The sequence below is a fragment of the Lutra lutra genome, chromosome 9 (genome assembly GCF_902655055.1).
Source record: "Lutra lutra chromosome 9, mLutLut1.2, whole genome shotgun sequence".
Lineage (NCBI taxonomy): Eukaryota > Metazoa > Chordata > Mammalia > Carnivora > Mustelidae > Lutra > Lutra lutra.
In genome coordinates, this window is record NC_062286.1 from 74,788,989 (window position 1) to 74,802,309 (window position 13,321).

General features: G+C 33.9%; 1 protein-coding gene and 1 pseudogene across 7 annotated transcripts in view; both read left to right on the top strand.

Annotated features, from left to right (window-relative positions):
• TSGA10 (testis specific 10) overlaps window positions 1-13,321 on the top strand; it is a 127,253-nt gene that overhangs the window by 52,585 nt on the left and 61,347 nt on the right. For all 7 annotated transcript variants that reach the window (XM_047746225.1, XM_047746227.1, XM_047746228.1 and 4 more), the window contains 4 exons: window positions 2,011-2,126; window positions 4,483-4,637; window positions 8,513-8,568; window positions 9,654-9,822. In XM_047746225.1, the coding sequence (XP_047602181.1) occupies window positions 2,011-2,126; window positions 4,483-4,637; window positions 8,513-8,568; window positions 9,654-9,822 (496 nt within the window). The remainder of the gene's footprint in view (window positions 1-2,010; window positions 2,127-4,482; window positions 4,638-8,512; window positions 8,569-9,653; window positions 9,823-13,321) is intronic.
• Window positions 884-1,023, top strand: LOC125110203 (uncharacterized; annotated as a pseudogene).

Genomic DNA, 13,321 nt, shown 5'->3' on the forward strand with positions numbered 1-13,321 from the left:
TTATTCATTGCTGGTGGGAATTCAAAATGGTACAGCCACTTTATTAGTTCAGCGGTTTCCACAAAGCTAAACACACTCTTACCATATAGCGCTCTGTTGTACTTAAAATAGTTGAAATCTTATGTGCACACAAAAACCTGCACACGATGTTTATAGCAGCTTTAATCATAATTGCCCAAGCTTGGAAGCAACCAAAAATCTCCTCTATGACTCTGGGCACTTGGAAAAAAGAAAAGTCGGTTGTTTAAAGTTCTAAATATATCTTAGAGGAGTTGTAAGAGTCTTTTCTGACATCAGTGTTATAATAGTCTGCAAAATAAATAAAGCTAAGAGCTTTATTTTTAAAGTTGCTATTAAATGTCTGCTTTAGGTGTGGGTTCGTTGGTCAGTGATTTAAAGGTCTGATTTGAGAAATTCTGCTTATGTGTGTAATTTTCTATTTTCTATTTTTTCTTAATAGAGGGATCCCTGTGTTGGTCTGGGGAATATGACTATTTTGGAAAGTGTATGGCTGCAAGGCAATTTAATAGCATAAGAATAGCCACAGTATGCCTTGGAAGGTGTATGCCTCTTTCAGGACTCATCATTATCATGTGAATTGATAGGCTTGTTACATTTATACCTCTGATTTTAGCATGCAGTTTTTAAAGTTGTTTTTTTTTTTTTTTAAGTAATATCTATACCCAGTGTGGGGCTTGAACCCATAACCCTGAGATCAAGAGTTGCGCACTCCACTGAATGAGCCAGTGAGGGGCCCTTTAGCATGCATTTTTAAATGCTGCTTTACAAGAAAAAAAGCTAAGAAAATACTTCGTCAAAGCATATGAAAAGGTTCTTCATTTGGACTATAGTGGAATTTCACTATATTTTCAAAAAATTTTTTATACTCACAAAGGTGGTTTTCCCAGGGCTAGGCTTATCCATTGCACTTCAGATGTGCTGACCCCCGTGATTTCCCCCAAATGTGGGGAATTCAGCAGCATAATTTGTGGTAGTGGGAGACTGCATTCATACTTTCCTCTGGTTTTTCTTTGTTGAAGTGAAGACCAGTTATTTATGCTTTTGATAGTGGGTGGTTTTTTGTCTTATGTTTTTTTTTCATGGTAACTTCTGTTGGTGTGTATATACTGGAGGGGGGTTTGTTTTTATTATTTCGGTTGTGGTGGGGAATTTCTGATAACCTGGTTTTCTGTGGGTGTTGTGTCAAGAGTACTTTATGCTGGGGCATCTGGGGTGGCTCAGTTGGTTAAGTGTCTGCCTTTGGCTCGAGTCATCATCCCAGGGTCCTGGAACTGAGGCCCTGCATCGGGCTCCCTGCTTAGTGGAGAGCCTGCTTCTCCCTCTCCCTCTGCTGCTCCCCCTGCTTGTGCGCTCTCTCTTTCTGTCAAATAAATAAATAATAAAATCTTAAAAAAAAAAAAAGAGTACTTTATGTTTGGGATACCTGGGTGGCTCATTCGGCTAAGCATTTGCCTTCAGCTCAGGTCATGATCCCAGAGTCCTGGGATGGAGTCCCACATCCAGCTCCTTGCTTGGTGGGGAGCTTGCTGCTCCCACGCTTGTGCATTCTTTCTCTCTCTGACAAATAAACAAAATCTTAAAAAAAAAAAAAAGTAAATGGCTATTGTTCATATAATACTTTTCAGCCATAAAATGGTGATTTGGAGGGCTGTATTATAGGACTAAAAAATATTAAAGATTAAGTGTAAGTGGAAAAAAACCAGGATTCAATTTTGAATATATAGTATGATAACTTTAAAATATATATTGTGAAAAAGTACTGAATACTGAACACAAAAATGCTAATAGTAGCTTTTTTTTCCTAATAGTAGATTTTGATGGAGAACTTTTTACTCTTTATTCTCCAAACTTCCTTTAATGTACTTTTATTTTAAAAAATTAAAACAAAATGTGTATTACTGTCCTTACCAGTTTTTATATTTAAATACACTAAAAAGTTGATAAGACATAAAAATTTCAGAATTCGTTTTATTATTAAAATGTTTACAGACTTTTATATGAAAACACAGAAAAAGATCTTTCTGATACTCAGCGACATCTTGCTAAGAAAAAGTATGAGCTACAGCTTACTCAGGAGAAAATTATGTGCTTGGATGAGAAAATTGGTGAGTTTTTTCCCCATGATAAATATATATATTTTACAATCTGGTAGAAAAACGTGTTTTCTTCTCTTCAGTTATAACATAAACTTGGAAATAGCACATAAATTAAACATTTATCACTTAAGAATTGTGGAAAAATGTGTTTTTTCTTTGATAGTAAAATTTTTTTACTAAGGACCATAAATATTTAGACATGGCTTCATATTTTTCAGTGAAGAAATAGCTGAACAAAACAGTAACATTTTGTAAATTTGTCCTGATCCCTTGTAAGTTTACAATTGTTCGTACTACATTGTGGCTTGTCCATAGTGTTGTAATGAAACATAGTACATATCTGTATATTATTTTGGTGGCAAATGTACATATGTTTGACTATATGCTATCACTTGGGTTCATAGAGAATATTGTTTTTATGAAACATCCTATTTATGTTTCTTACCAGTGATTTCTGTGAAAATGTGGTTATAATTTAATCTTCTTATAATTGTAAAGTAAAATTTTGGTCAGGACTATTAAAAAGCCCATCTTAAAATAGGGAGTATTTTTTTAAAACATTTTCTGTTTTGTAGTTAAAAAATATCTGGCATAAACAATTAGGTGAGTAGAAGTGCTTTTTATTAAAATAGTAAATATAAGAGAATTATAGAAGGGGACTATTAAAGAAGACATTTTTGGATATTTTAAGTCTAAATAAAAATGTAAGGTAAGCAGTTAAAGAGATAAGTTTTTATCTCAGAAGAGAAATCTAAGCTAAAGATAAACATCTGGGACACATCAGCATATAAATGATATTTTAAAACCATGAAATTGCCTAGGGAAAATGTAGAGAAAGAGAAGAGGATCCAGGACTCAGTAAGAAGCAGCAAAAGAAGTAGGAGAACCCAGAAGTGAGTGTTATTTTGGGAGGCAAGAGAGCAAAATATTTTTAAAAGGAAGGTATGATCAATATTCAGATATCTTTGAGAAAGAAGGTAAGAATGAAAAATACTGATTGTATTTGGTACATTGGAGGTTTTGGTAACATTGACCGAAAAAAGTGTGAATGGAGTGTTGGATGTGGAAGATGGAGTAGGTTGAGGAATGATTGGGAAGCGAGGAGGTAGTGACAGGAGAGAATAGAAGTCTCTTAAACTTAGCTATTAACAGAAGCAGAAAAACAGTATGGTAGCTTGAGTGGAATGTGACGTCGAGGATTTTTTTTTAAGCTAGGAGATATGTAGAGGTGTTTTAGAGTTTTAAAATGTATTTATTTTATGCCATTGGGAAAGAACTCAAATATCAGAATACCCAAAACATGTGGTTTACCTTAAAGACAGTGCTCTCTGGAAAAGGGACATGATGTATTTTTAAGTACTGTATAGATCATCCTCTTGGCATATGGTTTTACCTCCCTTAGCACTGCTCTGGATGACTGTTCCCAAGGATTTACCTTGAGGTATGGTGTAACAAACGTCCCTTGTAGAGCTCTGGACCAGGGTTTCTCAAACTTTGGTGTGTGTCAGAATTACTTGGAGAGCTAATAAACATCACTGGAGCTAGGCTCTTTGAAGTAAGATATGGCCAAGGCTTTTTGTATCTTTACTAATTCCTCAAGTGGTTCTCCAAATTTGTCATGCATTAGAATCACATGGGTGGGGTGTTTCTGAACATAAATTGCTCTGCCCACTCAGAATTTCTGATTCAGAATTTCTGGTATGGGACCTCAGAATTTATATTTCTGATAAGTTCCCAGATGATGCTGATGGTGCTGGATGAAAAACTGCAATTTGAAAACTGCTATCCTAACCAGTCAATCAGGCCTTCAACACTGACATTGTTGGCACAATACTAACACTGTTATCACAAATCAAATCAGACTTTATTGGATTTTCCCCCCTGGGAATTTTTATAACCCTACTTTAGAAAAATCAGAATATCAGGAGACATTTGACTCTGAAGATGAACTAATTAAATATTATATTATTTTAGTTACCAAGTTCTGTACAATGGTGGAGAAATTAGAGGGAGAGAGGTCACAGGTTGTTTTAATATTCCACTCATTTTGACCACTCACGCACCATCTCCTCCCCCACCACACATATAAATCTACTTCAAGAACTTGTGATATAGAGCTTTCCTTTGCTGTTCTAATTTAAATGTGTTAATTGTGCTTTTACATTTATGAGTCATTTAGAATTTCATGATTCATCTTAGTTTTTAATCACTAACAACAAAAGCTATTTTTTGTTTGGGATACAGTACTTATTTTTAGTCATTGAACACAATATAGGAGAATTTACTTTGAAAAGCATTTTAATCTGCTTGAACTAGAAAGAAAATTATCTTGATTAAAACAATGCCTTTATGATTACATATTTAGACAATTTTACCAGGCAAAGTATTGCCCAGAGAGAAGAAATCAGCATTCTTGGTGCAACCCTCAACGATCTGGCTAAAGAAAAGGAATGCCTGCAAGCATGTTTGGATAAAAAATCTGAGAATATTGCATCCCTTGGAGAGAGTTTGGCAATGAAAGTATGTTCTGAGAACTGTGGTTTAAAAGAAATGTTTGAACTTGAATCTGAATAAAATAATAGAATTTTCTCAATTTTTTTTTTCTAGAGAGTTGAAACTATAGAATCTGATTTGGAAAATTTCAAAGATAATTTCAAGATAATCTTGGGAACTGTGTGTTCAAGTCCACTAATATTTTTAAAATTGATTTTCTCTCATAAATTGTGATTAACATTCACTGGTAATAACTAATTCAAATATCAAAATGTGAAGCATAGTAATGAAACGGTGAGACAGATTTGTTTTTAAAAGAACACCAGAACTTGTATTTTCAGGCAGCCATTTTGGGAAGCAATATGTCCATTAAAACTGCCTTTTGTGATTGTGCTCAAAACTAGCAGCATATTTTTGCATCCTCTTCAGCCTTTGAGAATAGATCATATGTAGCTGGTAAATAAAGATGGATGATGATCTCTATCCCACATTTTTTGTTGTTCAAAGAACGCTAACAAAGGTGTTGCCAAAAAGGCAGAGAAATATTGATACCATTTTCTATTTCATAAACCAATTCTGAAGACAATTCCTGAACTGTTTCCCACAAATGATTTAAGTGAAGGTAGCATCATTATAATAAGGTCTTTTCCCTCTCTAAGGCATCTAATTCATTTATCCATTCGTCCATCCATCCACCCATCCATGCATTTAACAAACATTTATTGGCATGTACTAGGTATAATGTTAGAAACTGAGGTTGAGTGGGTATGCCTTCCATTAGGCTGCAGTATAATTGGGAGAAAGATAAATTAAGATGCTATCATGATGGAATGTGCTAAGTGCAATAGCAATATGTACACAATGTGCAAATGGAGTTAGGCAGAAACACATCTAATTCAGGCTGGGGGTTGGATTAGGGGAGGAGAAAGATCTAGATAGCCTTCCAGGAAGTGCCTGGGCTGCTGTCTGATGACTAGGAATAGCTAGGACAAGATTTAGACAAAGGGGACAGTGAGAGAATGGGAGATCCAGACAGGTTAAGCAGCTTCTGTGAAAGCCCAGTGACTTTCATAAAAGAATTTCAAGAGAGGTCAGTATGGGAGCAGGGCTGGGAGGCAAAAGATGAGGTGGGACAGTTAAGCAACAAATCATAGAAATACATGTGATATTGAGTTTAGACTCTATCATCATGAATATAGAGGATCATTGAAATACTGTAAAAGATGTGTCACAATTAGATCTTTTTGTTGAAACAAATATTCTGGCGCTTGTTAATCCATGTAAAGAATGGACTATAGGGAAATGAGTATAGTGACAAGGATACCAGCCATGAGTAAAACAATAAGATTTTTGTTAGGATAGTAGCAGTATCTGTAAGAGAAATAGATCTTTTAGGGAAGATTGACAAGATGTGCTTTCTGACTTAGAAACTACATGGATAGTTCCTGTGCATGAACTAAGAAACAAATAAAACAGGCTTAGGAAGATTATTGACATGTCTTTGGAACACATAGTTGAAATAGTCATAGGCTCTTGGATTTTTAAGTTTGGAGAGAAAGTTGAAGTGAAGTTAATAGATTTGGGAATCATGAGCACAATTGAGAACTTGCTATCTAAGTTTGTGAGATAGTAAATTTTGATTTGTTGAAAAGGCTGACTCATTACTTTATAGTTATGCCTTAATATTTTTGATATTTTATGGGTTTTGGGGAAGTGGAGTTTTACTTCTGATTTTATTCAGAACACTTTTTGAATAGTTTGGCACGATTTTCTTTAAAAACACTAACATTTAGAAACAAATTATTTAGAAATTTCTGAATTGCTTTCCTCTGCTGTATCTAATATTTCATGTATCTTCGATTCTGCTAACTTGCCAACATTATTTTTTTCTTCACGAGGAATACTGAGTTGCAAGTCCATCTCAAAATCAAGACCTTCATATAAGATAATGAATGTAAAAAAAAAAAAAGATCATGAATATAAGCACATCCATCCTCTGAAGGGAAAATAACTTTTTAAAACAGTGTCAGACATTCAAAAGAGAAAATATTCTCTACAATAGTATTTCAGAACTGAATTTGCAAATACCCTTCAGTAAAAAGCAGTAATTTTACAGTCTAATCTAGTGATTACATAAATAGATTACTATGGAAAAAGCCTACATTATAGTGAATAAGGAGAAATTTTTTTCTGGTAATCATAGTTTTAAAAGATATTTTACTAGTTGCTACCAATTAAAGTTAGAAAACTCCATAGCAAGTTCACAGTTTTTTAATAATAACAGAACTATTTGTGAAACATTTTAGTTCATTTCTTTTTTCCAAGTAGATTTATGACCATTTTCTCATTGAATTTTTAATAATTAACTTGAACCTGTATCTCTGGATAAGCATATTGAGGTTGTACAAGGAATATTACATTGATAATGATGGCATAGATCTCAACAATTTAGGAAATAATGACATTAGGGTCATATTAAGAGAAAAATAGGTAAGAGGATATTAGATTTTACCCAATAATTTTATTGTCCGGATGCTTTACAATGTTCTCAGAGAATCTTACTTCCAATATAAATTTCTACTGATAAAGGAAGTCATTATAACCCATATTTAAAGTTTTAACCAACTAATGGCTTTCAGAAACACTAGAAGTTCAGTTAGTTTTTTAGAATTTATTTAGAAATGTATTGTTATATTTTAAAACCTTGTGTAAATATTCCATTTTAGGCAGTATTTTCTCTTTATTGGTTTGTGCTTCTTAAAGGAGTTTAACGGTTTTGCTAATATGTATTTTAACTATATCCTGATATCCATTACTGCCAGATGTGGACTCTGCACCATTTTACCAGAAAGCAGAATGGGAAACTGGAGCTAAAATACCCTCAAGAGGAGCACATGAATAAAGGAAGATAACTAACATACACTCACATACACACAACTGTCTCTCTAAAGAACGGGAACAGAACTGGTTGGGAAATTGGATTTAGTTTTTCATCTTACTGCTTGGTTACTAACTATGGATTTAGTTTTTCATCTTACTGCTTGGTTACTAAGGATTTGAAAATTCAAAGGGCAAAATGAAATGTAGTTCCTTAGTGAAAGAATAATTTTCCTCCTTTTTTTTTTTTTAAGGTCTAATGTAGCCCTAATTATTTGTGTATAGTTATCTGTAACTAGTTCAGGATCAATGAGAGTTTTAGAAAGAGGAGGTGTAGGGATGGTATTGATGGCATTAAGATAATCACACCCCGAGCCTTAACTGATTCCATTAATTCTCCCTCACCATATCCTCAAAAAGGGAGAATGTCAGTAGTTTATTTTTATATTTTTGCTCTAGGCCTAATGCTTATCTCTTTATTAGCTTACATCTAAAATTAATAGTATACTTTTATAAGTAATTCAATTGCAATAGCTTTTTGAAGATGATGTTGATGACTAATATAAATAATTTACTTGATCACAGTTATTATTGCTCAGAATTAAAATTAGTATTACATAATTCACTTTGCTGGGTTTTACAACATGGAGAAGTGAGGAGGTAAATCAGTTCTGTTCCCAATATACAACACTCCAATGTCAAACCACTGGTTTGCCAACAAGAACAGGGTGATTATGGGTTCTTTGTGTTGCTGGGTGACTACACAAAACATTTTAACAAAGTATTTGCTATATTGATCTCATACCAATGTACCTAAGTATGGTCTTTTATAAGCATAATCTTGTTTTTATCCAGTATATCTACACTGGTATATATGCTTTAGTTTTAAAGTGTAGAAAAGAATAGATGTGAATGTTTAAAACTGAATGGGAATCAAAAAGGGAGGATTTATTTTTGTTCATTTAGTTTTAAGAGAAATTATTTAAAATAATTTTTTTAATTTAATACTTGTATTATTTTTCAAGGAAAAGACCATTTCAGGCATGAAGAATATCATTGCTGAGATGGAACAGGCATCAAGGTAAATTGTTCACTCCACCAAAATTTGAGCACTTATTGGGGGCAAAGTATGATAGGTACAAAGACAGTAGGAGACAAGGGGCTTAGTGTTACCTATGAGGTGATAACTTTCTAATGTTGAAAGGAGGCATAAGTCTGTCTAAGGAAGTAAAAGAAAACATGGTGTTAGCCATGTAAAGGTAAAAGGAATAGCAAAGAACCACAGATCACGTGATGTTCAAGAGCCTCTTGAATGACAAGTAGGTGAGTGTGTTGGAAACCAAAGTGTAAGAGAAGCAATAGAAGGAAAGTCTAACTAGGCAGAGGCCTGTGGTATAGACAAATGAGTCTTGATTTTATCTTTTGGACAATAAGAAATCATTAAAATCGGGAAGATTTTTGTGTTAGAAAGATTACCCAGGCCGAAGAGATGATGCTAGATTGGGGTAGATGAGTTGGGAGACAGAGGAGTGAGGTGCTTATGAGGGAGAGAATCTAGAAGAATGCCAGGTTTCTGGCTAGGGATGAACTGGGCGTTAAGAAAGTATGTGGAAACACATGATTTTCCTCTGAATTTGAAGAGCCTTTGAGACTTTCCTGTAGATCTGTCTAGTAATCAGTTAAATATGGTTTTGAAGTATTAAGGAAGAGGCTGAGGCTAGAGATAAGATTTCAGAGTCATCTGAAGATGCGGCTGGGAGCCATGGCTATGAATTGTTTTTCTGAGGAAGGGGTAGAGTGAGAAGAGGAAGGAGGCTGAGAGTTAAGCCCTGAGAACCATTAATTTTTAAGAGGACAAAGGACAAAGTATCTGCAAAGAAGACTAGGCTGTAGCAGCTAGAGGTAGAATGAAGGCTTTCTTATACTTGAACATCAGAAGTTTTGAAATACTTAGCAAATCATTGACTATTATGTATATTTAATCTCCCTTTTATTGTGAACTGTGAGCAACATAGAGAAATTCCTGTGAACTATATTTAAATTTTAAATGTGTTTAAAATGTCAAATGTTTTCTTGCTTAACTGTCACTCTTCTATCTTATGAGAATTTGTTATTCTGTTTTTGGTAAAATGTCTTTTCTTATGTATTATCTGATCTGTGGAATAGACAGTCTACTGAAGCCCTAATTATGTGTGAACAAGACATTTCCAGAATGCGTCGGCAATTGGATGAAACAAATGATGAGCTGGCTCAGATTGCCAGGGAAAGAGATCTCTTGGCTCATGAGAATGACGGTCTCCAAGAACAGTTTTCTAAAGCTAAACAAGAAAACCAGGTATACTTCCACCTAGAATCTTTTTTCTCCAAGAAAATTTTTGTTTTATTCTGAGACACAGTCCTCATTTCATTTTGTAGAAGAGCTCAGACTTTGGGATCAGCCATTTTTTAATCTTTATTACACAGAATATGCCACATAATTTCTAAATGAAATTTTCAGACATGAAGTATTAAAGGAGATAGGGAGTGGTGATATAATAGATTTATATTAAACCTTAGGAAGTACTTCCTTTACAATAAATATTTGAAGAAATAAACAAAGGAAGATAAAAGCCTTCAGAAACTTTTGAGAGACGGATAGATTTATTTGATGGATGATTATTCTGTTTAAGTATGACTGTATGGACTACGCTACATATTTTGGTCCTCTTTAGCACTGTGATTCTTTGGGAAACTTTATAATTATTCCCTCTTTAAGCCAATATATTTCAGTATATCCACTCTTTTCATTTCCAATATCATTATTTTAATTTGAGCATTAAAAACTCTTTTTGGAAGCTTTCTTACCCCACTTAAAATGAATGTTTCCCTCACTTGCTGTCACTCTCAGTGTGTTTAGTTTGCATCATGAAAGTCTGTAGTTTTAATTGTTAAATATTTTTAATTTATATAAACAGATATAAAACTGCAATGCTTTGTTAATTATTAAAAAAAATTGCCTGAACTGGGGTTACCTGGGTGGCTCAGTGGGTTAAATAAAGCCTCTGCCTTCAGCTCAGGTCATTATCTCAGGGTCCTGGGATCAAGCCCAGCATCGGGCTCTCTGCTCAGCGGGGAGCCTGCTTCCCTTTCTCTCTCTCTACCTGCCTCTCTGCCTACTTGTGATCTCTGTCAAATAAATAAAATCTTTAAAAAAAACATTGCCGGAGCTGTTAAAATACTTTGGTCAAAAATTAATGAAGGATGTTTGGGTGACTCAGTTGGTTAAGCTTCTGACTCTTGATTTCAGCTCAGGTTGTTGTCTCACAGTGGGGAGATTGAGCCCAGGTGAGATCAAGCCCACATCAGGCTCCACACTCAGCAGGGAGTCTGCTTGAGATTCTATCTCTCCCTCTCCTTCTGCCCCTCTCCCTGCTCACACATCCTCTCTCTCAAAATAAATAAATAAAATCTTTTCTTAAAAAAAGTTAGTGAATAATGGGACTCTGGGATAGAAAAAGCATACTATATAAAAATGAAGCAATTTTGCATAAAATGTGGACTTTAGTTAGTAATATATCAATTTGTTTCATTAATGGTGATAATTATACTACAATGATGTAAGAAGACATCAAGTATAGGGTAGATGGGGACTCTTTATACCATTTTCTTTCTTTTTTTTTTTTTTTTAAGATTTTATTCATTTATTTGACAGAGATCACAAGTAGGCGGAGAAGCAGGCAGAGAGAGAGGAGGGGAAGCAGGCTTCCCGCTGAGCAGAGAGCCCGATTTAGGGCTCGATCCCAGAACCCTGGGATCATGACCTGAGCCAAAGGCAGAGGCTTTAACCCATTGAGCCACCCAGGCGCCCCTCTTTGTACCATTTTCACAACTTTTCTGTAAATCTAAAATTATTCTAAGAGTTTTTTTAAGTTAATGTATAGCAATAAAAAACATATAAATAGTATCTACTTTTATATACTCTACTTATAGCTAGAGCAAATAGACTAAAGGTAAATATACCTTATATTTATGAAAAACTAGATTGAACACTTTTTACCATGTTAATGGTAAATGGTAAAATGGTAAAAATATGTTAACATTTTTTTTACTGATTTTTCATGTATTTTAAATACTTTTTATACTTTAATTTACATGAATTTTTAATGTAACTGGGATAAAACCACATGCCACTTTATATCAAGCTTTTTTCTACATGATAAGGCAGCAGAGTGGAGTATTTAAGATTCATGAGTTTGAATGTCCTGCCTGGCTGTGGGATCATACCATTTAACTTCTCTGAATCTCAGTTTAGTAGAAATGGAGAGCAAATGAAAATATTCCTGGAAAGCAGTCATTGGAGCATCTAACATAATCACTGGATAAATATCTTGTAGCTATTATTAGCTTACTGTGACATCATAAGCACTCCTCTGCTTTGTTAAAACTTCATAAATGTTTTCTAATAATCATAAGAAAATTGTTGTTTAAACAATTTACATTTGTTCAGGAGTAGTTTTTTCGCTTTGTTTGAGTTACAGGCCCAAGGGGTAGAAGATGGATCCCTCTGTGGACCACAAGTTTAGTACCATATCATAGAAAATTTAGAAAGCAGAAGCCTTTAAAAAAATATCGTCCTCAAAATCACAATTTTTAACAAATTAGGAGGAAGTATTTTTAGTGTTTTATCCTGACTTTTTCACAAAATATGGATGAACATTTTCCTCTGTTATTAAAATTTATTCTAGGGGCACCTGGGTGGCTCACGTGGTTAAGCGACTGCCTTTGGCTCAGGTCATGATCTCCGGGTCCTGGGATCAAGTCCCACATCGGGCTCCCTGCTCAGTGGGGAATCTGCTTCTCCTTCTACTCTCCCTGCTTGTGCTTTCTCTCTCTCTCTGTCAAATAAATAAGTAAAATCTTTTTAAAAAGTTGTTCTAAACATTTCTCATAGATATCTTGTATGTGGACTATGTAGATACTATTTTTTATGACATCATTCACTTAATGTGAATATTGTCACCATAACAGATACTGCCTTAGTGAACATTCTTTATGTTAAATTTTTCTAGATTTAGTTTTAAATCAAATCAGAGTTTATGAACTTTGTTTTATAAATTAAAAAAAAAAACTTTTCTAAGTGGACATTTTCAAAGGTAGTGAATACTTATGTATCTATGTACCACCTTCAAAAAATTTGTTTTTTCTAAAATAACATATTTGTCTTTCCTGTTTTTATGAACATTTAAAAATGTTTCTTGAAATAGATGATAGATAACAGGTAGCAGATCACAGATTTGCTTTTTGCAAATTTATGTTTACACCAAGATACATGGAAATGCTTACTCCTTGCCATAACAGAGTAACTTTAATTCTTTGCTAATTTGATAGGCAATATAGTATTTGATTTTAAAAATTATTTTTTAAATTAAAATGTAAAACTCTTAAAAGTTTAAAAAGTTGAAAACATATTTTTGATTACTAGTAAATTTTAACTTTTTTCAAGTATTATCTACTTGTGCTTCCTTTTTGTGAATTTTCTGCTTGGGTTCTTCACTTATTTACTATTTTGATTCTTGTGTTTTCTGTTTTGTTTTTTCACTAGTAGGATGATGGGCCTCATGTCTCCCATAATCTCACAGCCTCACCCAGATTTATTTACATGGTAATAGTTGCAGTATTCTCAAAAGCAGCAAACAGAAAGTCCCAGTAAATAAATAAATAAATAATTTTCAAGTCTGTATTTGTGTTATATTGTTTATTGTTCCATTAGCCAAACAAATTGTGAAGGCAAATTAAATGGACTTCGACTCACTGGAAGGAGTTGCAAGGTCTTAAGATGAAGAGTGTGATATTAA